Source organism: Pristiophorus japonicus, chromosome 1 (assembly GCF_044704955.1).
Source record: "Pristiophorus japonicus isolate sPriJap1 chromosome 1, sPriJap1.hap1, whole genome shotgun sequence".
NCBI classification, from domain to species: domain Eukaryota; kingdom Metazoa; phylum Chordata; class Chondrichthyes; family Pristiophoridae; genus Pristiophorus; species Pristiophorus japonicus.
Window position 1 is genome coordinate 521,117,563 of NC_091977.1, and position 27,089 is coordinate 521,144,651.

The window sequence follows — 27,089 nt, forward strand, 5'->3', positions numbered from 1 at the left end:
TGAATCCGGGAAAAGTACAATTGTGAAGCAAATGCGGATCTTGCACGTCAATGGATTTAATGCCGAGTAAGTGCTGGCCGTCACATTCTGGTCGAGGGTGAAGTAGGAAAAGAAGGAAGGTGGTAGGGAGAGGGTGAGAATGATATTTGCTCAAAAGAGAGGGGAGGTTGCGGGGGTGGGGGGTAGAGGGGGTTATGTGTGCACATGTGAAGGTGTTGGACTGTGTTCTCTGACAGCATTCGGAAGCTAGCTTTGCAAATGGTTTATTTTCTTGTAGTGATGTTATTGCAGCAGCACTTGCACGGCTTTGAGAATAGCAACAACATGGCGACAAGTCTTCTCCCCCCCCCCCACCCCCCCCACCTTCAATGTTGATATATTTCTGTATAATGAAATTCTCCCCTCGTTATCTTCTCTTAACCAGCGATAGATTCCCTGATAACGCATTTAGTTTGATCATGAGCTGAATGGAAAGGGATATTTGCATTGAATCATTTCTCAAACAGTTCCTGTTCCTTTCTAATGCAGAGAGAAGAAACTGAAAGTACAAGATATTAGGAAAAATATTAAAGATGCTATAGTGGTAAGTGTTAATAGTACATTTCCTCTTTTTAAATATTGATATTGCTGGGAAGGCCTTTGATTCTTGGCATAGTAGTACAAATCCAGTTTTGTCGATCAGATGGATTATTCCATATTTATTCAGATTAATGTCTGTAACTATTTTCTCTCCGGTTTTAGACGATAGTCTCGGCGATGAGCACTTTAATACCCCCAGTCCAATTGGCCAACCCCGAGCACCAGTTTCGGTTGGATTACATCAAAAGTATAGTACTGCTTTCAGACTTCGAATACACACAGGTAAGAAGTGTTGACATTTTAAAGATTAATTGTTGGAAATGGTCATTTTTTTTTTTTCTTTTGGGGATTGATTCCTCTTTAGAATCTATAGTGATCTTCCTTTTATGGGCTTATTCCCCCAGCCCCCACCCATTGCAGCACAGTGGGAAATAGCAATAGAAATCCAGGAGTCGTGAATGGCAAATGTTAAAGTTTGGAAGAGTCTCAGTTGGTCTAAACGTGCATGTAACATTCTGTGCCTGATCAATAATGGTTGCTGCGTAATAAGGAACGTTATATAAAGTTGTTCATTGTCTCCGTGAAACCAAAGAAGCGGGGAAGCATCCCGAAACGATACGTAGTTGGACGCATGCTTCTGCCGCACAATAGTGTGCTGTTATCATGTGAAAAAAGCAGATCATTCTGATTACAGAGTCTCAACAACTCTCCCCGAAAAAGTTTGTTAGCCACGTCATCAGTCTATTGTAGGACCTAGCAAACTCTGCTAGCCCATAGGGCTGGCCTACTAAGAACATGATAGTGATTGCATTACATAGATACTACCATAGAATTTCTCGCTGTTTATTCAACTGCAGTAATTCATGATAAAATTGCAGTAATAACACCCACCATTATTAATACAATTAGTGGTCAAAAAAGCCTGCTACACCAGCACGACAGGCTGTTGCATTGATATTGGCAGCTCTTGGCAGGTCATCTGCCACAAATTGAATGGGATCGGCCTCCAAATATCGGTTTAAAATAAAAATTAAACTGATATTTCAAATCCTATAATATTTTCTTGTATCGGGGTTCAGGTGACTGTTATGAACTGCTCGGGGCCATAGTTTGTAACATCACATAAGATTATCCTGCTGTGTTATGGGAGGCCATTGCTTTAATTCGTTTTTTTGATTGTAAGAGAACATACTGTACAGTTGATTTGCTGGGAGAAATGGCAGACGTAGTAAGTTTTTACATTGAAAAAGTTGATGCAAGGAGTTCTGATTCATTGGAGTCCCTTTAAACCACTTTTTGAATATTTTTACAAGTTGAGTTTATTGATATGATTTTGATAAATATGTCTCTTATTATTTTGTGTATACCTAGTTAAAGTACTCGGGCACATTCTGTGAAATACATTTTTATTTTCTCTTTTACTTTGCTCGACTGTGACTTACAAAGAACCTATCGCAATCTTTCTTGTCTAAAGTTCATGGTAACTAAATATAAGGGAGAGAGAAAAGATTCTTTTAACAAACTTCAGATAAGTGGATTCAGATAATTTGTCAATATAGTTGTTTTCGTCCGATGATTACTCTGATTAGCCGCTTTATGTGAATGGAATATTGTTACTTTTACATTTATGGAAAGAAAATAATTTGCCTGAATATGAAATGGCGGCCTGCATATAAATGGATAGGCTTATTAAGGAGAGTGCATCCACAATTTGTTTTAATTAAAGTTCTTGTTCGGAGTTGTGGAAATCCTCCCACCCCAGTGATGGCATGGCATATCTCCAGCAAGTTAACCATGACATTCTTCAGATAAGATTTCACCAGATTGTGTCCTCATTTTCTTTAACGTATAGATATGATTATCACAGCAATATGAATCATGTTAAAGGCAATTTGTCATTTTTTTTTCAGTTCAGATCTTATGGATTCCTATTAATCTGGTATTAGGCTCCACAATTCCATCCCTAAACCTCTCCGCCTCTCCCTCGCCCTCCTTTAAGACGCTCCATAAAATCTACCACTCTGACCAACTTTTTGGGCATCTGTCCTAATACTCCCTTATGTGGCTCAGTGTCAGACGTTGTTTGATTACGCTCCTGTGAAGCGCCTATGATAAAGATGCTACATAAATGCAGCACCAAAATCGTTTTTATCAGTACACCGCGATGATACAAAAGCACGCATTCCGGTTACTGTGCTGTACCTCTTGTGTGAGCTAACCAGTGTTCTAGCGCTTTCTTTGTTACAGTTTCCATTATGTCTCTTTTGTTTTAATTGCACGATTAATTTTTATCTATATATATTTATGTATTTATATGTACATACACAAACACGATTATGCAATCTGCAATACATTTATTCGTTAAGAACAATAAAGCCATCATACAGTGTGATTAAAAAAACAATTTTAACCTACACCTTACATTTAGCTGTTTATGATGCGTTCTGCTTAGAAGCAAACACTTTAAAAAAATTTGCTTTGCAAAATGCAAAAACTGCACATCACATTTTCTGGTGACTGTACATTTTGATTTGTTTGCAACGAATTAAATTGTGAGAGGAACTGTCGATGAAGACATTTAGGCCAGTGATTCAACATTTGTTCTGTTTTTTGGTTCATTGGTTTGAAACATTGTGCAACTTAAAACCCAAATACTTTGTAAACCCTTGACTTGATTTGAGGTCAATAAGTAACTTCAAATACTTTTTTAAAACTCTGTTAATGTTAAGAGATTTGGTTCTAATTGTGGAATGAAAAGTAAAGCCAGCAACAACCCTCCGTGTGTTCACAGTGCAAGACCTAATAATAGTATCGAGACTAAATTGGCAGTTTTTGAGCTAAAAATAATTGTAGCACCTTTCCTTCCTCCTGTACAGAACATTTTGCAGCTCAAAGGTCAGAAACCTGCCTCCAAACCTCTTCGTGTCACATGATAGCAACGTAGTGATAATTAATGTGGGGTGGTGGGTAAATCCTCGTGAAGGCAGCTAGTGAAGACCAGCAACATAGCTAACATCGGGACCCCCGTGGAGTGTGTGTCTTAGAACAAACATAAACAGGAACAGGATTACATAGAAACATAGAAAATAGATGCAGGAGCAGGCCATTTGGCCCTTCGAGCTTGCACCACCATTCAATCAGATCACGGTTGATCATTCCCTCAGTACCCCTTTCCTGCTTTCTCTCCATACTCCTTGATCCCTTTAGCCGTAAGGGCCATATCTAACTTCCCCCTTGAATATATCCAATGAACTGGCATCAACAACTCTCTGCGGTAGGGAATTTCACAGGTTAACAACTCTCTGAGTGAAGAAGTTTCTCCTCATCTCAGTCCTAAATGGCCTACCCCTTATCCTAAGACTGCGTCCCCTGGTTCTGGACTTCCCCAACAATGGGAACATTCTTCCCGCATCTAACTTGTCCAGTCTCGTCAGAATCTTATATGTTTCTATGAGATCCCCTCTCATCCTTCTCAACTCCAATGTATAAAGGCCCAGTTGATCCTCATATGTCAGTCCAGCCATCCCGGGAATCAGTCTGGTGAACCTTCGCTGCACTCCCTCAATGGCAAGAACGTCCTTCCTCAGATTAGGAGACCAAAACTGAACACAATATTCCAGGTGTGGCCTCACCAAGGCCCTGTACAACTGCAGTAAGACCTCCCTGCTCCTATACTCAAATCCCCTACTATGAAGGCCAACATACCATTTGCTGTACCTGCATGCCAACTTTCAATGACTGATGAACCATGACACCCAGGTCTCGTTGCACCTCCCTTTTCCTAATCTGCCACCATTCAGATAATATTCTGCCTTCGTGTTTTTGCCCCCAAAGTGGATAACCTCACAATTATCCACATTATACTGCATCTGCCATGTATTTGCCCACTCACCTAACCTGTCCAAGTCACCCTGCAGCCTCTTAGCGTCCTCCTCACAGCTCACACCGCCCCCCAGTTTAGTGTCATCTGAAAACTTGGAGATATTACACTCAATTCCTTCATCTAAATCATTAATGTATATTGTAAAGAGCTGGGGTCTCAGCACTGAGCCCTGCGGCACTCCACTAGTCACTGTCTGCCATTCTGAAAAGGACCCGTTTATCCCGACTCTCTGCTTCCTGCCTGCCAACCTGTTCTCTATCCACGTCAGTATATTAACCCCAATACCATGTGTTTTAATTTTGCACACCAATCTCTTGTGTGGGACCTTGTCAAAAGCCTTTTGAAAGTCCAAATACACCACATCCACTGGTTCTCCCTTGTCCACTCTACTAGTTACATCCTCAAAAAATTCCAGAAGATTTGTCAAGCAAGATTTCCCTTTCATAAATCCATGCTGACTTGGACCAATCCTATCACTGCTTTCCAGCTGCGCTGCTATTTCATCTTTAATAATTGATTCCAACATTTTCCCCACTACTGATGTCAGGCTAACCGGTCTATAATTCTCCGCTTTCCCTCTCCCTCCCTTTTTAAAAAGTGGTGTTACATTAGCTACCCTCCAGTCCATAAGAACTGATCCAGAGTCGATAGACTGTTAGAAAATGATCACCAATGTATCCACTATTTCTAGGGCCACTTCCTTAAGTACTCTGGGATGCAGACTATCAGGCCCCGGGGATTTATCGGCCTTCAATCGCATCAATTTCCCTAACATAATTTCCCGCCTATTAAGGATATCCTTCAGTTCCTCCTTCTCACTAGACCTTCGGTCACTTAAAACCTACGGAAGGTTATTTGTGTCTTCCTTCATGAAGACCGAACCAAAGTATTTGTTCAATTGGTCTGCCATTTCTTTGTTCTCCATTATAAATTCACCTGAATCCGACTGCAAGGGACCTACGTTTGTCTTTACTAATCTTTTTCTCTTCACATATCTATAATAGCTTTTGCAGTCAGTTTTTATGTTCCTGGCAAGCTTCCTCTCATACTCTATTTTCTCCCTCTTAATTAAACCCTTTGTCCTCCTCTGCTGAATTCTAAATTTCTCCCAGTCCTCAGGTTTGCTGCTTTTTCTGGCCAATTTATATGCCTCTTCATTTAACACTGTCCTTAATTTCCCTTGTTAGCCACGGTTGAGCCACCTTCGCCGTTTGGCCATTTGGCCCCTCAAGCCTGCTGTGCCATTTAATAAGATCATGGCTGAGCTGATCATGGACTCAGCTCCCTCTTCTCTTCTCTCTCAGGCAGTCCCTCGAAGCGAGGATGATTTGCTTCCACATCAAAAAGGGATGAGTTCCCAGGTGTTTCGATGAAGGACCTGATATTCCAGGTCCCGAACTACATGTTGAAGGATGGAAGATGCCTGTGTGTGGATTTTTTTAACGTGTGGTGTCCAACCACCACACGGGCTTGACAGAGCTAGGTCTTGGTCCAGTGGCAAGGATTAACCCAAGACGACTGGAGACCAGCTCTGCTGCATGGACCGAGCCCGCACTGCATATCGCAGTGTGGGCTGACCCGTTCTGCCCCTGGGCCCCGAACTCACGCCTCTCCTGGGCCCCGATCACGCCGCTCCTTTGCCCTGACCTCACCGCTTGCAGGTCCCAAGCTCGCCGCTCCTGCTGTACCTGTCCACGCTCCAATCATCGACCTGGACCTTGTTGACGCCCAATCCAGTCGCCCTCTTCACTACCGTCGCCCTCTTGCACCAGCTCGCGCTGCTCCCTGAAGCAGCATGCCAGGGGCCGCTGGCCTTTTATGGCCCTGACCTGCGAGGAAACACCAGCGGCAGGTCGGGGCCATAAAAGGCCAGCAGCGTGGTGGCTCCACCTCCCTGCCCGTTCCCCATAACCCTTGACTCCCTTATCGTGGGTGAGTTGGAAGAGATTGCAAACTTACTGTATCTCCTCCACTCTGTGTCATCACATGTCGGTATTCCCAACACACTGCTCTGCTTTTTAAATTCAAATTTTTTTTGTTAAATGTTCAGTATATGTCGACTGTATCGGTCGGGATAAATACTGCCTGGGTCATCCACCGAATTCAAGACAAGCATTTAATCAAGCATGGTTTTATCTTAGTCTTGATAACACCAGGGATGACCTGGTGACCTTTTAGAATGGGTTCATCTGTATTTCGGGTGGCTTTGAAGAGAATTAAGACCCAAGAGTTCGAAAACCAAAACCCACACTTGCAGGTTGTTAATGGCGTGGAGCTGCCGAGTTGTTAAATGTTCCTGAGTACTTTTTGTTCTGCCCCCTTGATCCATATGCATGTTTTCTCATTTATTGGGCCAGGTACATCGACAATGAATTAGAATAACTTTGGCTTTATCAGCAATAGGAGGAACTTGAGTGCTTGGAAAATATGCTTGCATTTTTCGATGAAGTAATCATTACCTTGTAGGAAGGTAATCTCCAAATGTGTGGCTAAGATTAATTATAATAAAACATTTTTTTCCTGGAATTCACAGCTGGAGGAAGCCAGTGTTCTTCCAATAGCTCATGGCACTGCGCTATGAAGTAAACTTCTGCTCACTATAAAACAGTATGAAGCTGTGGCAGGCTTGTTTTTAAGTTCTTGTGCTAGTTACTGTTGTACTATACTGATACTTGAAGTGAATAGTGTTGGTGCGCAATACTTTAAGTTTACAGTCAAGTTGGAAGCAATAATGTGAAGAATGGAAAGGTACCCTGCTTTCAGCATTATTGGCAGAGGGGTAGCACTTTTTGGAAATAAATGCTGAATTGCTGCCACAGTCCCTCTTGAAACAAAATTAATAGAAATGTAGTGCAGAATCTCAATAGGATGTTGTGCACAACATATTAACTTTCAGAAGGGAATTAGATAAATACTTGAAAAGGAAAACTTGCAGGGCTACGGGGAAAGAGAAGGGGAGTGGGACAACCATCATAGAAATTCACAGCACGGAAGGAGGCCATACGGCCCATCGTGTCCACGCCGGCCGACAAAGAGCTATCCAGCCTAATCCCACTTTCCAGCTCTTGGTCCGTAGCCCTGCAGGTTACGGCGCTTCAGGTGCACATCCAAGCACCTTTTAAATGTGGTGAGGGTTTCTGCCTCGACCACCCTTTCAGGCAGCGAGTGCCAGACCCTCACCAGCCTCTGGGTGAAAAATGTTCCTCTTAACTCTACTCCAATCGTCCTACCAATGACTTTAAATCTATGCCCCCTGGTTATTGACCTCTCTGCTAAGGGAAATAGGTCCTTCCTATCTAGGCCCCTCATAATTTTATACACCTCAATTACGTCTCCCCTGAGACTAAATGGATAGCTCTTTCCAAGAGCTGGCACAGGCATGATGGACGGAATCGCCTCTTTCTGTGCTGTATGATTAGAATCATTGGCATCCTTTGGTACTGTAAGATCCTTTCAGCCCATCATGCCTGTGCTGGCACTTCGAAAGAATTGTCCACTTTAGTCGCACATCTTTTCCCCAATTCCTTGCAAATTCTGACGGGATTGGGCACATGTCCAATTGCCTTTTGAAAGTTTTGATGGAATCGCATTCCACCACCCATTCAGGTAGTGCATTTAAGATCTTAACAACCCTCTCATCATTTCCCCTATAATTCTATTGACAGTTATTTAAAATTTATGACTTCTGGTTACCGACCCACTTGCCAGATGAAATAGTTTCTCCCTACTCGCTCTATCAAAAGCCCCCCTAATTTTGAATACCTCTTTTAGATCTCCCCTTAACCGTGTCTGCTCTAAGGAGAACAATACAAACAGAAAATGCTGGAAATACTCAGCAGGTCAGGCAGTATCTGTGGCAAGAGAAACAGTTAATGTTTCAGATCGATGACCCTTCGTCAGAACTAAGTAGAACAATCCCAACTTCTCCGATTTCCTAATTTCATACAGCTCATACTCCACATAACTAAACACCCTCATCCCTGGAATCATCCTGGCAAACCTCCTCTGTATCCTCTCCAAGGCCTTGATATCCTGCCTAAAGTGTGGCGCCCACAATACTCCAGCTGAGGCCTGACCAGAGATTTGTGAGGTTTAGCATGACTTCCTTTTTGTATTCACTGCCCCTATTCACAAAGCCAAGTATCCCATAAGCTTTCTGAACCACCTTATCAACTTTCCCTGCCACCTTCAAAGATGTGTGAATATGCACCACCAGGCCCCTCTGTTCTTGAATCCACCTCAAAATACAGGTTGAACCTCCCTTATCCGGAACCCTCGGGACCTGGCCTGTTCTGGATAAGGGATTTTTCCGGATGAGGTGTGGTCTGGTTAAATTGGATGATACAGGTACTGAGCAAGGGGATATCGGGACTGGCTGGCTTGGGGCTGGGAGAGCGGCAGAGAGATCAAGGGGAGGGGGGGGGGGGCGGAGCGGGGGATCGCGGGATCAAGCCAGTGATTGCGGGAGTCGGCAGCGAGGAAGGACTTCAATTTGTTCATGTCGGAGTTCTGCGCATGTGTCATCTGGTGGCCGGAAATGGTTCTGGATAAGGGAGGTTCATAGAAACATAGAAAATAGGCCATTTGGCCCTTCAAGTCTGCACCACCATTCAATATGATCATGGCTGATCATGCAACTTCAGTACCCCACTCCTGCTTTCTCTCCATACCCCTTGATCCCTTTAGCTGTAAGGGCCACATCTAACTCCCTTTTGAATATATCCAACGAACTGGTCTCAACAACTTTCTGTGGTAGAGAATTCCACAAGTTCACAATTCTCTTGAGTGAAAAAGTTTCTCCTCATCTCGGTCCTATATGGTTTACCCCTTATCCTTAGACTGTGACCCCTGGTTCTGGACTTCTCCAACATCGGGAACATTCTTCCTGCATCTAACCTGTCCAATCCCGTCAGAATTTTATATGCTTCTATGCGATCCCCTCTCATTCTTCTAAATTCCAGTGAATATAAGCCTAGTCAATCCAGTCTTTCTTCACATGTCAGTCCTGCCATCCCGGGAATCAGTCTGGTGAACCTGTAGTACCATTTCGATTATACGGCCTCTCCATGTTGTTTCTCGCAAAGTGCTTCAGTTTACACTTAGCATGCTCACTATTTACTATGTTGCCAAATGTTTTATCATGCGTAAACTTCAAAATTGTATTCCCTATATCCAAGTACAAGTCATTTATATATAACAAGGGAAGCAATGATCCTAATAGCGACCCCTGGTGGGACCCCACTGCATAATTATCTCCATCCAGCACTACTCTGGCTCCTATCTCTTGGCCAAATACGTACCCAAGTTACCACCGTCCCCTTACTACCATATACATCTATTTTCTGAATAGGTCTGTGAAGAGGTACTTTATCAAATGCCTTTTGAAAGTCCATATGTACAGCATCACCTGCGCTACTTCATCAATCCTCTGTTACTTCATCACAGATTCTATAACAGTATTGATGTATATTCCGCACCCACCCCCCATTGTCAGGTGTTCACACTGGTTGCAATAGAGAATATTGGCTTGGGTTTTGCGCTCACCGGCAAAGTGACAGCGCTTGCGGCTGGCCTCGAAGAAAGCTGCCCACAAAGATCTAGTGATCTCTCTGTGGCGTGGATTTCACCTCTCTCGGCGTTAATTTGAATCTGACACCAACTCAAGGGGATCTCCAGCCTTCAGCAACAGCGATGTCATCAAGCAGGCTAAGCAGCCAATCGCATTGAAGAATTCTCTCAGACAACAAAAACCAGGAAGTAAAATGCAACTGATTATCCTTCACTTTTTAAAATAATTTACAGAGAGTGAAATAAAGAATGGGGAATGCACTTGGGATGAAGGTAGAATCTGAAATATCTTTTTAAAAAAAAATGTTGTTATAATAAACTATGGAATTTTTAGCATAATGGAAAAAATTGACATTCCACAAATATAAATGAGTTTGCCCGGGCCAGAGCGGTTGTTCAGCAGTAGTTAGGACATAGTACGGCATTAAAAACCCAATTACACCTCATTGAACGAGGCTTAACTTTGGTGGGGGGGGGCTTTTATCAGCGATATTACAGTGTAAATGGGGCAGTTCTTGTCAGTTCAGTGATTTCTAAAAATTGCCAGCTGCTGGGACTGCGGCGCAGCAGGGATTCGCTGACAGTAACTTCTGGATTTCCGCGTTTAAATGCGCGTGCGCGGACGCCAGAGGTCGCTGTCAGTTTCACGCGGCAAAGACGGTGAGCGCTGATGGTTTCGCCGTCAATACAGCTACACACTCCGGGCTATGAATGTGGCTTCATTTCTGCGGTTTGCCCGCACACAATCTTGCTGCATTTGGTATGATTTGTTCATGGCTGGAAGTAGCAACATCGGAGCCCTAATAAATGGGTCTTGGGCCGTGGCGCCGAAGGCCGGGTCGGGCTGCACGCTGCTCCTTTGAAGGCTTAATTTGGTTAACCCTTGCCACTGGACCAAGACCTAGCTCTGTCAAGCCCGTGTGGTGGCTGGTGTGCAACAGTCACCACACGTTAAAAAAATCCACGCACAGGCATCTCCCATCCTCCAACATGTAGTTCAGGACCTGGAATATCGGGTCCTTCATCGAAACACCTGTGAACTCATCCATTTTGGCGTGGAAGTAAGTCATCCTCGATACGAGGCACCGCCTATGATGATAAACAAACAGGTGGATCTTTTTGTGCAGTTTGAGTATAGGGGGCACTTTAAGCAATGCCCCAAAAACACGCAGGAAAATTGAGTGATGTTGCACTTTATTTCTCCAGGAAAATAAATATGTATATTTTGTGAAGTCATTGTACTTGCATTGCACGTGGCAGGAAGTACACTGTGGTTTTTATTACGATTAGGGACACTTTTGGGATGGTGCCATTTGGGCTCAGGATAATTAGCAGCGGTCCCTGGAGTTTGGCTGGGTCAGAGTGATAGCTGAATCTGGAGTGGTGATTGCCTTTTGTGTGTTTTAAGGAGAGAACTTGCTGTCCACAATCTTTACAGTGTTAGAAACTTGAGTTTTTTTGGCCTTTGTGTAACCTTTCGCTCTTTTTTTTAAGTAACAGATTTTTGCTGGAATTTGTTCTTTATTTTTGCAACCATATTGTCACAAAATAAAGAGATCCTTAAACCCACTTGTCGATGAGCGTGTCTGGGTCTCAGTTACTGAAATAACCAGCTGCACCCTTCACATGATGAAACAAATCAAAGAAAGTGTCGCATAGTCTGGATTTAGAAATCATATAAATTCGGGGGGGGGGGGGTGGGGAGAGAGAAATTCGCATTGTTTGCGCCTCCCTCACTAAACGGGCGACCCGTTTGCGCCTTGCGATATTGGGATATTGGGTGGCGCCCCATGAGCGCGCGGGTGGCGAACCGGGCCACACTCCGCTCGCGAGGCAAAAAAGTAAAGTAAAGGTAAGGTATGCGGCGCCATGTTTTCCCCCGGCCGAGTTACCGGTCTGGCTTTCCGTTGTCTATTTTGCGGGTGCTGTGCCGCGACGGTGCGGCCCAACATTCCGCTTCCATGCCGGGCAGCGGCCACTGCACCCCGGGTGGCCAAGTGGAGGCCACTCGCCCCACTGCAGAGCTCGCAGCGTGCCCTCCCCTTTAACGCACAGGCCGCGTAACGCTGGAAAATCTGCACGCTTACTGCCCTGGTCCTGCCCCCCCCCCCCCCCCCGAGAGGAAGTGGAGCACCGCAACATCGCGCTCCACTTCCTGTCGGGGGAGGAGGGGGCGCGGTTACCCCAATTTTGTGGCCGGTGCGCGATCTCTGTGCCGGGCGCAGGAAGTTTCACCCCCCCCCCCCAAATGGCGTTAACCGAATTTCACCCCCTAGAAGTTGCTGGGTCAAGTAGACAGTAATTATCGTGTAAAATTAGCAAGTGGTAGAGAAATGTTAGCCTGGAATTTAGAGGTCACAGTTGGTGCTTCAGCACGGAGCAATTTGCAAGGAAAATTCAGTTGTCACAAAGTTCCAGTTAACTTTTTTCCCGCTGCAATTGCATGCATATTGTGCCGAAAGAAACCTGAAAGATTGTGCAGCAATAAGCTAGAATGACAGACTGCACTGCTTTCAGGATGGTGGTCGTCCCAATACCGAAACGCAAAAAGCAAATCTTAACATTTAAATTTAAATGTATCTCTTTTCTTCCCATTCTTTTCTGTGCTTTAATATTCTACCATTTCCTAAAAAGTTAAAGCAATGCTGTCAGCTTCTGCCATGCTGCTTCTAGCCAGTCGAATGATCTGGCCTTTACCCAGAGACCAGCACTCTGCCCCATTTCTGGAACTGTCTCTTCCACCATCTTCCCCGTCCCCAGCTCACTGCCAGTCAAGGCAGAAAATTGAACATTTCCAACCCAAAACCTTTTTAAATGACATCACTGAGTGACAGTTGTGTTGGGGGGTTTTATTTTGGAAGAGAGGCTCCTGAATGAGAATCCATTGCTCCAGCACTCACCTAGTTTCTGTGCTAGTGTAGAATGCTTTAGTGTAACAAGTGTCAGCCAGTGACTCAGGTGGTAGCACTCTCGCCTCTGAGTCAGAAGGTTGTGGGTTTGTCCTACTCCAGAGACTTGAGCACAAAAATCTAGACTAACACTCCAATGCAGTAGATTGATAAAAGCCAAGTCTTAGACACAGCAGGGGTGCACAGTGAGTTGCCAGATTTAAATCATCTAGCACTGCACAGCTTACCAGCAGAGTATTGATGAGAATCCCACCGACTGTCCAGCCAGAACCATCTGTGACTAGGAAGTAACTTTTGTCCACACGTCTCACTATATTGACTTATTTCTTTCTGTCGTGGTATATATGCAGTTAAATAGGTTGTGGGTTGAAGTCCCACTCCAGAGACTTGAGCACAAAAATCTAGGCTGACACTCCAGTGCAGTACTGAGGGAGTGCTGCCCTGTCGGAGGTGCCGTCTTTTGGATGAGACCTTAAACCGAGGCCACGCCTGCTCTCTCAAGTGGACGTGAAAGATCCCATGGCACTATTTCGAAGAAGAGCAGGGGAGTTATCCTCGGTGTCCTGGCCAATATTTATCCCTCAATCAACATCACAAAAAGAATGATTATCTGATCATTTTCACATTGCTGTTAGTGGGAGTTTGCTGTGCGCAGGTTGGCTGCTGCGTTTCCTACATTACAACAGTGACCACACTCCAAAAGTACTTCATTGGCTGTAAAGCGCTTTGGGGTGTGTTGAAGTCATGAAAGGCGCTATAGAAATGCAAGTCAATGGAGTCGAGGGTTATGGGGAGCAGGCAGGGAAGTGGAATTGAGGCCAAGATCAGATCAGCCAGGATCCTATTGAATGGAGGGGCCAAATGGTCCACTCCTGCTCCTATTTCTTATGTTCTTATGTTAAGACTTTTAGGGAAATAAAATGGAGCGGAGAATGTCTGTTTGCAAGTAATTGAAAGTCCTGAAAAGGATTGATAATGTGATACAATGATTTCAAGTTTTCGGGTGCAGACGTTTCATTGGGGCCATAACTGAAATGTTACCTTGTCTGTTCTTGTCATAGATGCTGCTCGACCCTCGACCTGCTGAGTGTATCCAGCATTTTCTGGCGGGGGGGGGTTTGTTTTGGATTTCCAGCATCTGCAGTATTTTGCTTTTTACTTCCTGTTCTTGCTGCTCTGAGAGGGGAACTACCATGCAGCTTTGAGGCAGCAAGCAGCTTTAATGGCTGCAAAGGATTGTGAAACCTCTCTGGGAGAGCAAGCCGATTAGAAAACTTTGTATGAATATTGGATGGAGAGTTTCTCCACAGCAGTAACTATTATGATTGTGTGTTGTAACTTTACCCACAAAGATTTGGGAGAACCCCATAACTCAGAAGTACTGCAGATGGTCTTTTAAACAAGTCAGAGAAGAGCTGAACTTGTCTCTATTGGGAGACCATGCTCTATGGATACACCGCTTCCAGTACTGCATGGAGCCACTCTTTAAATACATTCTGTAGCACCTCGCATTGATGCCCGAGCAGTTGTAATTAGGTGGCGATGAGCGCTTGAGTTTTGTTTATAATTTGTTTACAAACAATTTTGTTTGTGAACCAATCATTAATTAATGCGGCTCCTAGGGGGAAGGGTCGAGACCAATACTGCAGGGCAGTGCTGGGGCTAGGTTCGAAGACCAAGAAAATCAAGTTGTAGCAGAAAGACTTGCATTTCGATAGCGCCTCACACAATCTCAGGATGTCCCAAAGCACGTCACAGCCAATGAAGTACTTTTGAAGTGTAGTCACTGTTGTAATGTTGGAAACGCGGCAGCCAATTTGGACACAGCAAGCTCCCCACAAAACAGCAATGAAATTAACGACCAGATAATCTGTTTTAGTGATGTTGGTAGAGGGATAAAAATTGGCCGGGACACCGGCGATAACTCCCCTGCTCTTCTTCAAAATAGTGGCCATGGGATCTTACGTTCACCTGAGAAGCAGACGGGGCCTCGGTTTAACGTCTCATCTGAAAGTAATTAGGTGGTGATGAGCTTGGCTTTTAAGTCTGTAGATTGTACAAGGCAGTCAGTGTCCGCTGTGGCTCAGTGGGTAGCACTCTCACATCTGTGTCAGAAGGTTCTGATTTCAAGTCCCACTCAAGGAACTTTGAGCACAAAAATCGAGGGTGACACTCCAGTGTCGTCCTGAGGGAGTGCTGCACTGTCGGAGGTGCCGTCCTTCGGATGAGACGTTAAAACGAGACCCCATCTGCCCTTTCAGGTGGACGTCAAAGATCCCAAGGCACTATTTCGAAGTAATCCCTCAATCAACATCACTATAACAGCCTCCCTGATAAAGCGCAACATCCCCACTGACACCTGGGAGTCCCTGGCCAAAGACTGCCCTAAGTGGAGGAAGTGCATCCGGGAGGGCACTGAGCACCTCGAGTCTCATCGCCACGAGCATGCAGAAACCAGGCGCAGGCAGCGGAAAGAGTGTGCGGCAAACCTGTCCCACCCACCCACCCACCCCTTCCCTCAACGTCTCGTATTGGACTTGTTCAGCCACCAAAGAACTCACTTCAGGAGTGGAAGCAAGTCTTCCTTGATTCCAAGGGACTGCCTATGATGATGATGAACAGATTATCCGATCATGATCACATTGCTGTTTGTGGGAGCTTGCTGTGCGCAAACTGGCCATCGCTTTTCCCACATTACAACAGTGACTACCCTCCAAAATTACTTCATTGGCTAGAAAGCGCTTTGGGACATTCGGTAGTCGTGAAAGGCGCTATATAAATGCAAATCTTTCTTTAAGAGAAGAAAAACTGAGGGAGGTAAGAAGCTCCACAATTTTATAGTTTAAAAGCATTACAGTGGTGGAAAGGAATAATAACTATCCTTTTGCAAGCCTCTATAGTGCCCAGAATAAAACGGGATTTGGTATTGTATTCTATACCATTTAATCATGAAAGTTTGTGCAGCTCATCATTTACTCCATAACTTAGGATCCAAGACCATTGTGTCAACAGGCTGGAAGCAACATTCCATGTAACGTGCTCACCTATTTATAAGAGTTTTATTGAATTATATAAGGAATTGTCAGCGCATGTATGGCCTTTGTGTGCATTGCTTCCTTCATGGTTGTTCAGTGGTGTTTTGCAACAAGCTTCTTGCATGCTTCCTGAAAATGAGTTGAATGTTGTGCAACCCTTTTTGAGCTTATTTTGTTGGCACACACTGTTTGACTTTGTAGATGGCTGCACACCTTTCAACTCCACAACCATTAAATTGTTAGGACATGTTTATGCAATTATTTATGCAACTTAAAAAAAAAAAAAAAATTTGTTCATGGGATGTGGGCATCGCCGGCAAGGCCAGCATTTATTGCCCATCCCTAATTGCCCTTGAGATGGTGGTGGTGAGCCGCCTTTTTGAACCGCAGCAGTCCGTGTGGTGAAGGTGCTCCCACAGTGCTGTTGGGAGTTCCAGGATTTTCACCCAGCGACGATGAAGGAACGGCAATGTATTTCCAAGTCAGGATGGTGTGTGACTTGGAGGGGAACTTGCAGATGATGGTGCTCCCATGCGCCGGCTGCCCTTGTCCTTCTAGGTGGTAGAGGTCGTGGGTTTGGGAGGTGCTGCCGAAGAAGCCTTGGCAAGTTGCTGCAGTGCATCTTGTAGATGGTGCACACTGCAGCCACAGTGTGCCGGTGGTGGAGGGAGTAAATGTTGAAGGTGGTGGATGGGGTGCCAATCAAGCGGGCTGCTTTGTCCTGGATGGTGTCGAGTGTTGTTGGAGCTGCACTCATCCAGGCAAGTGGAGAGTTCCATCACACTCCTGACTTGTGCCTTTGGAGAGTCAGGAGGTGAGACACTATGGAAAGCTGTATTCAGTCACTGCAAATCTGCATGCCAGGAGGTATTGTTGGAACGAGAAACACTGGGGTAGAAATTAGGCCCGGCGGAAACCTAGCATAGCGACTGTTTTTAAAAGTTTTTTCCGCCGTGCTGGATGAGGTCATCTTTTTCGCGAAATTTTGCTCTTCATTTTTTTTTAAGCGGATGGGAAGTTGGTCATAATGGGGGCGGAAGTGGAAGCGGAACGGAGTCACCGCCGCTGTCAATCGTCAGCGGAGCGGTGATGATGTCATGACGCGTGTGCGTCACCGCGCCGCTCCGCTTCACTTAAAGGGGCGAGCCTTCGCCATTTTAAAACTTCGGTCCGCTGGGCCTCCAGGGAGGGCTTCTGGCGGGCCAGCGGCCTGGCACCCAAGAGGTCAATGCCAAGCTGGCTGTTGGTGGCCCGGCTGAACCCGGGGGCATAATTGTCGGGCCCACCCTGGCAGTCGGCCGATAAAAGACAAAAAAAAATCATGGCTTCCGCGGCAGTGGGCCCTCGCCTTTAATGGCCGCTGTGCAGCCACGTCCCACCCTCAGGAAAAACAAGGTGCACCGACAGGAAAAGCTGTCGGGGGCGCCGGGCGGCGGATTGAAGATTTTTGCAGCTGAATTTAGATGGAGGTGTAGAAGATCGGTGGTGCGCACTTTGGCCACGCACTTGGGACCAGTCGGCAGCAACGAGGCGGAAGTGGGAATGCCGGAAAATCCACCGCGGTGAATTTCGCTGGCAGCGGTCATTCAACCGCAAATCTGTGGCCGCTGGGCTCCGTCACTTGGCCGCCATTTTCCGGCGAGAAGAGGCCTTTTCGGGAGGCTGAAATTCATCTTTTATATATATTTTTTTTTGAAGGAATTATTTAATCACCTACAAGAAGTGCAGAATGCAGTGGTTCTGTAAAGCTGTACAGTTCAAGGCTGCAGTGCATTCCCTTCGGAGAACAAATCTTGTAAATGTGGTTAAACGTTCTTCATTAAACAACATAAATTGCATAGTCATTAGTGCTTGAGCCCTTGCTAAGTAATTACAGGCTTTCCATCTGTTTTAATAGCAGTTGGGGTGAAGAATCCACATAAAATATGATACAAAAACTCATTTTTTTAATGCAGGCCATTTTTATGGGTTAGTGTATGATCCTATCACTGAGCCATTTGGAGCCGAGGAACGGCTGACAACAATCGAGGTATAGAGTGCTAAAGCTCTCTAAAGGCTAGCAGCAGCTTTCCTTTCAATGCATGGATGCAGTTTTCGAAAAACAGATGCACACAAGTAGCATTTTCTTTCCCTTTCGGTAAAGAGGTGTTTGTATTTCGACTGTTTCAAGGAGGGCGGGTTCGTTGCAGTGGATGTTGTCAACATGTCCTGTTTGGAGTTATCTTTTTATATAGTGAAGTTACTGTTTAACTCACTTGTGGGCCAGGAGGAGCAGGAGTGCTTTTGCATCTCGGCCCACCAACCTAACTTTTTAACCTCCCCAGTAATCGTTCCCCAACCCCCCTCCCACCGATCTGATGCCCTCCACGGCCTGTGATCTTTCAAGGCCCCTACCACGGCGATCCCCCCCCCCTCTCTTGACCTCTCCGCCCCTTTCCATGGTCTAAGGGGTTATGGAGAGCGGGCGGGGAAGTGGAGCTGAGTCTATGATCAGATCAGCCATGATCTTATTAAATGGCGGAGCAGGCTCGAGGGGCCATATGGCCTACTCCTGCTCCTATTTCTTATGTTCTTATGTCCCCTCCACCTCCAGTCTCTTCTGCCCCCTCCCCCCCCTTACAGGCACCCTTCACTGGCCTTCACTGCCAAAAAAAACCCTCATCAATTCAACATCTTCAGTAGGATTCTTGCTGGCATCCTGACCTCTTCCCTCCATTATTGTCCAAAACTCCGCTGCCTGTTCGTTAGGTAACCCCCTCCCCCATCTTCTAAATCTTTGGTCTCATTGACAAATCCCACCACAACCTCGCCTTCCCCTTCCCCTTCCCCCGCGCCCTTCTCCAGCCTCGCATCTGCTCCTGGGACTTCTAGTGCTCTGATTCTGGCCTGTTGTGAATCCTCCCCTTCTCCCGCTGCTCTTTGATGGCAGAGCCTTTAGCTGTTTTCTTGCCCGGGGTCACAGCGCCACCTGCAATCTGGAGGTCCTTGGTTGCATGGTTGTTTGGAGCACCGGCAGGGTCCAGGTACAGCGGAGGAACGGGAAGGTTGGGGCAGAGGAGCGGCGAGAGATCGCGGCGGAGGAGCGGCGAGAGATCGCGGCGACCGTGTGGAGGAGCGGCGAGAGATCGCGGCGGTGGAGCGGCAAATGAGGGTACGGGGCCCAGAAGAGCCGAGGGTCCAGGGACAGCACGGACCTGCCCACACTGCGATATGCGCGCGCACTAGGTCCGTTCAGCAGAGCAGGTCTCCAGTCGTCCGAGTTAGCCCTTGCCACTGGATAAAGGCCTAGCTTTGTCAAGCCCATGTGGTGGCTGGTGTGCAACGGTCACCACACGTTAAAAACAATTCACGCACAGGCATCTTCCACCCTTCAATTGGAATTCAGAACTGGAATATCGGGTCCTTCATTGAAACATCTGTGAACTCATGTGGAAGCAAGTCATCCTCGTTCGAGGGACCACCTATGATGATTCTTGTCAATCTCCCTCCCGAGCCTTTTCACCTCTGTACCTCCCTCCTCACCTTTTTATACCATTATATTCAACCAAACTTTGCCACCTCTTCAGCAAAAGGCTCAGTACCAGTTTAAAAAAAAATTCGGTTCATGGGATGTGGGCGTCGCTGGCAAAGCCAGCATTTATTGCCCATCCCTAATTGCCCTTAAGAAGGTGATGGTGAACTGCCTTCTTGAACCACTGCAGTCCGCATGTTAAAATTACTGTTCGGGAGGGAGTTCCAGGATTTTGACCCAGCAGTGATGAAGGAACGGCGATATATTTCCAAGTCAGGATGGTGTGTGACTTGCAGGTGGTGGTGTTCCCATGCGTCTGCTGCCCTTGTCCTTCTAGGTGGTAGAGGTCGCGGGTTTGGGAGGTGCTGCCGAAGAAGCCTTGGCGAGTTGCCGCAGTGCATCTTGTAGATGGTACACACTGCAGATATGGTACGCCTGTGGTGGAGGGAGTGAATGTTGAAGGTGGTGGATGGGGTGCCAATCAAGCGGGCTGCTTTGTCCTGGATGGTGTCGAACTTCTTGAGTGGTGTTGGAGCTGCACTCATCTAGGCAAGTGGAGAGTATTCCATCATACTCCTCCTTTTCTTCTCTGGTGAAGGGCCTGTGATAGTTTTCTACATTTAAAGACAAGTAGTTGTTCTGGTTTTTATAAGTGTTATTGAAGTGCACGATATTGGTCATAGCCAGGGTGCAGCAGGGAAACATGGAAACATAGAAAATAAGTGCAGGAGTAGGCCATTCGGCCCTTCGAGCCTGCACCGCCATTCAGTAAGGTCATGGCTGATCATTCCCTCAGTTACCCCTTTCTTGCTTTCCATACCCCTTGATCCCCTTAGCCGTAAGGGCCATATCTAACTCCCTCTTGAATATATCCAATGAACTGGCATCTCTGCAGTATGGAATTCCACAGGTTAACAACTCTCTGAGTGAAGAAGTTTCTCCTCATCTTAGTCCTAAATGGCCTACCCCTTATCCTAAGACTATGTCCCCTGGTTCTGGACTTCCCCAACATTGGGAACATTCTTCCCGCATCTAACCTGTCCAGTCCCGTCAGAATCTTATACGTTTCTATGAGATACCCTCTCATCCTTCTAAACTCCAGTGAATAAAGGCCCAGTTGGATCCAGTCTCTCCTCATATGTCAATCCAGCCATCCCTGGTCCCTGGAACTAGTCTGGTGAACCTTCGCTGCACTCCCTCAAAAGCAAGAACGTCCTTCCTCAGATTAGGAGACCAAAACTAACGCAATATTCCAGGTGAGGCCTCACTAAGGCCCTGTACAACTGCAGTAAGACCTCCCTGCTCCTATACTCAAATCCCCTAGCTATAAACGCCAACATACCATTTGCCTTCTTCACCGCCTGCTGTACCTGCATGCCAACTTTCAATGACTGATGAACCATGACACCAAGGTCTCGTTGCACCTGCCTTTTTCCTAATCTGCCGCCAATCAGATAATATTCTGCCTTCATGTTTTTGCCCCCAAAATGGATAACCTCACATTTATCCACATTATACTGCATCTGCCATGCACATGCCCACTCACCTAACCTGTCCTAGTCACCCTGCAGCCTCTTAGCGTCCCCCTCACAGCTCTCACCGCCACCCAGTTTAGCGTCATCTGCAAACTTGGAGATATTACACTCAATTCCTTCATCCAAATCGTTAATGTATATTGTAAAGAGTTGGGGTTCCAGCACTGAGCCCTGCGGCACTCCACTAGTCACTGCTTGCCATTCTGAAAAGAACCCGTTTATCCCGACTCTCTGCTTCCTGTCTGCCAACCAATTCTCTACCCATGTCAGTACATTACCCCCAATACCATACACTTTGATTATGCACAACAATCCCTTGTGCGGGATCTTGTCAAAAGACTTTTGAAAGTCCAAATGCACCACATCCACTGGTTCTCCTTTGTCCACTCTGCAAGTTACATTCTCAAAAAATTCCAGAAGATTCGCCAAGCATGATTTCCCTTTCATAAATCCATGCTGATTTGGATCGATCCTGTCACTGCTTTCCAAATGTGCTGCTATTTCATCCTTAATGATTGATTCCAACATTTACCCAATACTGATGTCAGGCTAACCGGTCTATAATTACCTGTTTTCTCTCCCTCCTTTTTTAAAAAGTGGTGTTACATTAGCTACCCTTCAGTCCATAGGAACTGATCCAGAGTCAATAGACTATTGGAAAATGATCACCAATGCTTCTATTTCTAGGGCCACTTCCTGAAGTACTCTAGGATGCAGACTATCAGGCCCCGGGGATTTGTCAGCCTTCAATCCCATCAATTTCCCGCCCAATAAGGATATCCTTCAGTCCCTCCTCCTCACTAGACCCATTGTCCCCTAGTACATTCGGAAGGTTATTTGTGTCTTCCTTCGTGAAGACGGAACCGAAGTATTTGTTCAATTGGTCTGCCATTTCTTTATTCCCCATTATAAATTCACCTGAATCCGACTGCAAGGGACCTACATTTGTCTTCACTAATCTTTTTCTCTTCACATATTTATAGAAGCTTTTGCAGTCAGTTTTTATGTTCCCTGCAAGCTTCCTCTCGTACTCTATTTTCCCCCTCTTATTTAAATGCTTAGTCCTCCTCTGTTGAATTCTAAATTTCTCCCAGTCCTCAGGTTTGTTACTTTTTCTAGCCAATTTATATGCCTCTTCCTTGGTTTTAACACTATCCTTAATTTCCCTTGTTAGCCATGGTTGAGCCACCTTCCCCGTTTTATTTTTACTCCAGATAGGGATGTACAGTTGCTGAAGTTCATCCATGTGATCTTTAAATGTTTGCCATTGCTTATCCATCGTCAACCCTTTAAGTATCCTTTGCCAGTCTATTCTAGCCAATTCACACCTCATACCGTTGAAGTTACCTTTCCTTAAGTTCAGGACCCTAGTTTCCGAATTAACTGTGTCACTCTCCATCTTAATAAAGAATTCTACCATATTATGGTCATTCTTCCCCAAGGGGCCTCGCACAACAAGATTGCTAATTAGTCCCTTCTCATTACACATTACCCAGTCTAGAATGGCCAGCTCTCGAGTTGGTTCCTCAACATATTGGTCTCGAAAACTATCCCTAATACACTCCAGGAAATCCTCCTCCACCGCATTGCTACCAGTTTGGTTAGCCCAATCAATATGCAGATTAAAGTCGCTCATGATAACTGCTGTACCTTTATTGCACACATCCCTTATTTCTTGTTTGATGCTGTCCCCAATCTTACTACTACTGTTTGGTGGTCTGTACACAACTCCCACTAGTGTTTTCTGCCCTTTGGTATTCCGCAGCTCCACCCATACCGATTCCACATCATCCAAGCTAATGTCCCTCCTTACTATTGCATTAATTTCCTCTTTAACCAGCAACGCCACCCACCTCCTTTTCCTCTCTGCCTATCCTTCCTAAATGTTGAATAGTCCTGGATGTTGAGTTCCCAGCCTTGGTCACCCTGGAGCCATGTCTCCGTGATGCCAATTACATCATATCCGTTAACTGCTGTCTGCGCAGTTAATTCATCCACCTTATTCCGAATACTCCTCGCATTGAGGCACAGAGCCTCAGGCTTGTCTTTTTAACACACTTTGCCCCTTTAGAATTTTGCTGTAATGTGGCCCTTTTTGTTTTTTGCCTTGGGTTTCTCTGCCCTCCACTTTTACTATTCTCCTTTCTATCTTTTGCTTCTGCCCCCATTTTATTTCCCTCTGTCTCCTTGCATAGGTTCCCATCCCCCCGCCATATTAGTTTAACCACTCCCCAACAGCACTAGCAAACACTCCACCTAGGACATTGGTTCCGGTCCTGCCCAGGTGCAGACCGTCCGGTTTGTACTGCTCCCACCTCCCCCAGAACCGGTTCCAATGCCTCAGGAATATGAATCCCTCCCTTTTGCACCACTCCTCAAGCCACGTATTCATCTGGGCTATCCTGCGATTCCTACTCTGACTAGCACATGGCACTGGTAGCAATCCTGAGATTACTACTTTTGAGGTCCTACTTTTTAATTTAACTCCTAGCTCCCTAAATTCGTCTCGTAGGACCTCATCCCGTTTTGTACCTATATCGTTGGCACCTATATGCACCACGACAACTGGCTGTTCACCCTCCCTTTTCAGAATGTCCTGCACCCGCTCCGAGACATCCTTGACCCCTTGCACCAGGGAGGCAACATACCATCCTGGAGTCTTGGTTGCGGCCGCAGAAACACCTATCTATTCCCCTTACAATAGAATCCCCCTATCACTATAGCTCTCCTGTGCAGCAGAGCCACCCACGGTGCCATGAACTTGGCTGCTGCTGCCCTCCCCTGATGAGTCATCCCCCTCAACAGTACTCAAAGCAGTGTATCTGTTTTGCAGGGGGATGACCGCAGGGGACCCCTGCACTACCTTCTTTGCACTGCTCTTCCTGTTGGTCACCCATTTACTATCTGGCTGTGGACCCTTTATCTGCGGTGAGGTGCCAGAGGACGTAGCTGCCAGAGCTGGAGAGCAGAAAATAAGCCAGTGTTCCTGCTTTGTGGTTGCTATCTGGCTCTTGGTGGAAAGTTCGAATGGCGTGGACACTGGAGAGGGACAGGATACGATGACCTCCTGCAATTGAATAGCCTGCTGATGCTCACTGTTTAAACTTCCATGTGAATAATAGCCGTGTAGGTGAGGTACTTCTGGACTGCTAGTGTCTATGGGGCTCAAAATTGCCCAGGAATTGCTCCGTTTTTTTTTGGAGCAACTTGATTTTTCTGGAGTATCGTAAAAATCCCCATTTTGCACATTCAATTTGCACCAGTGTAAGTAAGTTACTTAGGATTTTTTTGGTTTAGTTTAGATTTTTTCAAAAGGGAGCGTTACCAGCCATTTACGCCCGTTTTGGCCATTTAGGCCACTTTGGACTGCTCATAGTTGCTCCAAACTAACTTAGGCCAGTGTATGTGGCCACTTGTGGCCGCACAGAAAACCCTTGCGGAGAGTTAAGAAATCAGCGCAGGTAGGTACATCGGAGGCCAGCAGAACTTAATGACTTGACTAAAGAATGTGAGTAGGATCAAACAGCTATACACGACATCATATGACAAACTTCGCAAAGTTAATTTACTGTACAACAGAAGCATTCATGGAAGCTTAAACTACAAAAATAAAAGTAAAGAGACAAAACATATTTACATAATTTTTTCAAAATATCCAAATAAAAAATAGAAGTACCTCCTGCTTGTAATTCTTATGTTTTTATGGAGGAAAGTATTTTCAACAACCGGGTTAAGGATAGTCTTGAGTAAGCTCATTAAAATTACTGTCTACACAGTTATCACCACGCTCCCCCCCCCGCCCCCCCCACCCCGCACAGGATCAAAACTCTTCCCCCTGCCCGCCCCCACCATCCCCGCTGCTGCGGCTTGGGCCCCGCACCACCCTGCTTGTTGTGGCCTTCTAGCCCGGGAAGGCAGCGGGCCGGCCTGAGCGGCAAGCCACTCGGCCTGGGATAGGGGCGGGACGCACACAGAGGCTGGGGGCAGCAGCTCCTGCACATGCGCGCACACTCCCAGCGCGCATATGCAGAGCTGCCGGCACTGTTTCTGGCGCAGGGCCCTAGCTCCGCCCCCCCAATTGACTGGCCACGCCACGCTAAGCCCCGGGAGAGGCAACACGGCGGCCAGAATCGGGGGGAGATTTTTTTCGCCGCCATTTTCAGCCCACAAAGTTGCCGTATCTCTGGTGAGTGCGCCAAAAAAAGCAGTGGTCCAAATCTGAGCCCTATGAAACCCAACAAGGGAAGCAAGTGTCGTCACCGACAGGGCTACGGACCAGAGCTGGAATTAGGCTGGGTAGATCTTTTTGGTCGGCACAGACGCGATGGGACAAACGGCCTCCTTCTGTACCGTAAATGTGCAAAAACAGTCTACAAGCATTTTAAACCCATTCTTGATATCAGCTGGCCGCTGCGCTTTTATTGCCGTTGACTTCTGTCCTGCTCTCTTCAATCTTGGTTGTGCCCTGCACTATTACCCTTAGCTTCAGCTGAACTTCTCAGTTTAAGAATAACTTAACTTCAAAATGAATGGAGCAACGTCAGTAATGCTGTGCAAAGCAAATCACAATCTTCTCCTGTTTCATCGGTGATGCAATGTAACGATTGAGCAGCGCAATGGATAAAGACTGCAGCGATTTTTTTATCTGCTTAAAATGGCGTGTTGCAGTGATTTGGGGCATTCGGAGGGTCCAAGATACTGAACCAAACTTGCCAAGTGATTTCTTGGCAAGGTGTGGATTCATCCAATCATTTTTGTGTATGACATTTGTACAGTACTAACCTTACAAATTAAAGAGGGTGTACTGACAGGTCACATGACTCTAATTAAACAAAGTTGTGGGTTTTGCTGTGTTTCTATGCACCCTTTAATCTGTGGTCTGCTGTACAATACTGCACTCCGAAATGTGCCAGAACTTCTTCAAGAGGAACCTGCGCTTGGAGACAGCGAGCGTTGCCTCCAGTTAATGATTCTATTTGCACTCTTCCCTCTCCACATAAGTAAATTTAGTAACGTGTTGTCCTTGATAAATTAACTGACAGGGAAAAATGATTAAACGTTGGAATAATTCATGGATGAAAGTTTACACAGCGGCATTTGTATAACGCGATTTCCCAGCTCTCCCCCACCACCCAAAAAGCATGTTCGCTCACTGTGTTCCAAATTGAACTTCACTAACTTCAAAAGATTATTAATTGTCTTCGAATATGTGCTGCAGACGCGGAACTTTTTGGGTAGATTCAGAATTTATTGCCAGGCTCCCATCACTGATGTGGCTTGGCTGATTGGATTGAAATCTATGAGAATGGTCTGTGTTTCTGTACATTTTGTGTCCAAAGTATTAAAAATGAAAGCTAAGGTTTTGCAATGCACATTGAAAGATATGACAAATAATATATTTTATTTATATAGCGCCTTTAACATAGTAAAACGTCCCAAGGCGCTTCACAGCAGTGTTATAAAACAAAACAGATAAATTTGACACCGAGCCACATAAGAAGAAATTACAGCAGATGACCAAAGCTTGCTTAAAGAGGTAGGTTTTAAGGAGCGTCTTAAAGAGGGATAGAGAGGTGGAGGGAATTTCAGAGCTGAAAGCACAGCCACCGATGGTTCAGCAGTTATAATTAGGGATGCTCCTGAGGGCAGAATTTGAGGAGCGCAGACATCTTGTGGGGTTCTGAGGCAGAATAGATTACAGAGATAGGGAGGGGTAAGGCCATGGAGGGATTTGTAAACAAGGATGAGAATTTAGAAATTGAGGCATTGTTTAACTGGGAGCCAATGTAAGTCAGCGAGCACAGGGGTGATGGGTAAGCGGGATTTGGTGCGAGTTAGGACACGGGCTTCCGAGTTTTGGATGACCTCAAGTTTACGTAGGGTAGAATGTGGGAGGCCAGAAGGAGTGCGTTGGAGTAGTCAAGTCTAGAGGTAACAAAAGCATGGATGAGGGTTTCAGCAGCAGAAGAGCTGAGGCAGAGGCAGAGGCGGAGGCGGGCAATGTTACGGAGGTGGAAATAGGCAGTTTTATGCCGCGGATATATGGCCAGAAGCTCAAATATGACCCCT

The 27,089-nt window shown here is 45.9% G+C and overlaps 1 protein-coding gene across 1 annotated transcript in view; it reads left to right on the top strand.

Annotated features, from left to right (window-relative positions):
• Positions 1 to 27,089, top strand: part of LOC139277593 (guanine nucleotide-binding protein G(s) subunit alpha) — a 352,449-nt gene that overhangs the window by 9,907 nt on the left and 315,453 nt on the right. Inside the window, exons 2-4 of the mRNA XM_070896271.1 lie at positions 1 to 66; positions 529 to 583; positions 742 to 861. The exon at positions 1 to 66 is cut by the window's left edge and continues 7 nt beyond it. Of these exons, the coding sequence (XP_070752372.1) occupies positions 1 to 66; positions 529 to 583; positions 742 to 861 (241 nt within the window). The remainder of the gene's footprint in view (positions 67 to 528; positions 584 to 741; positions 862 to 27,089) is intronic.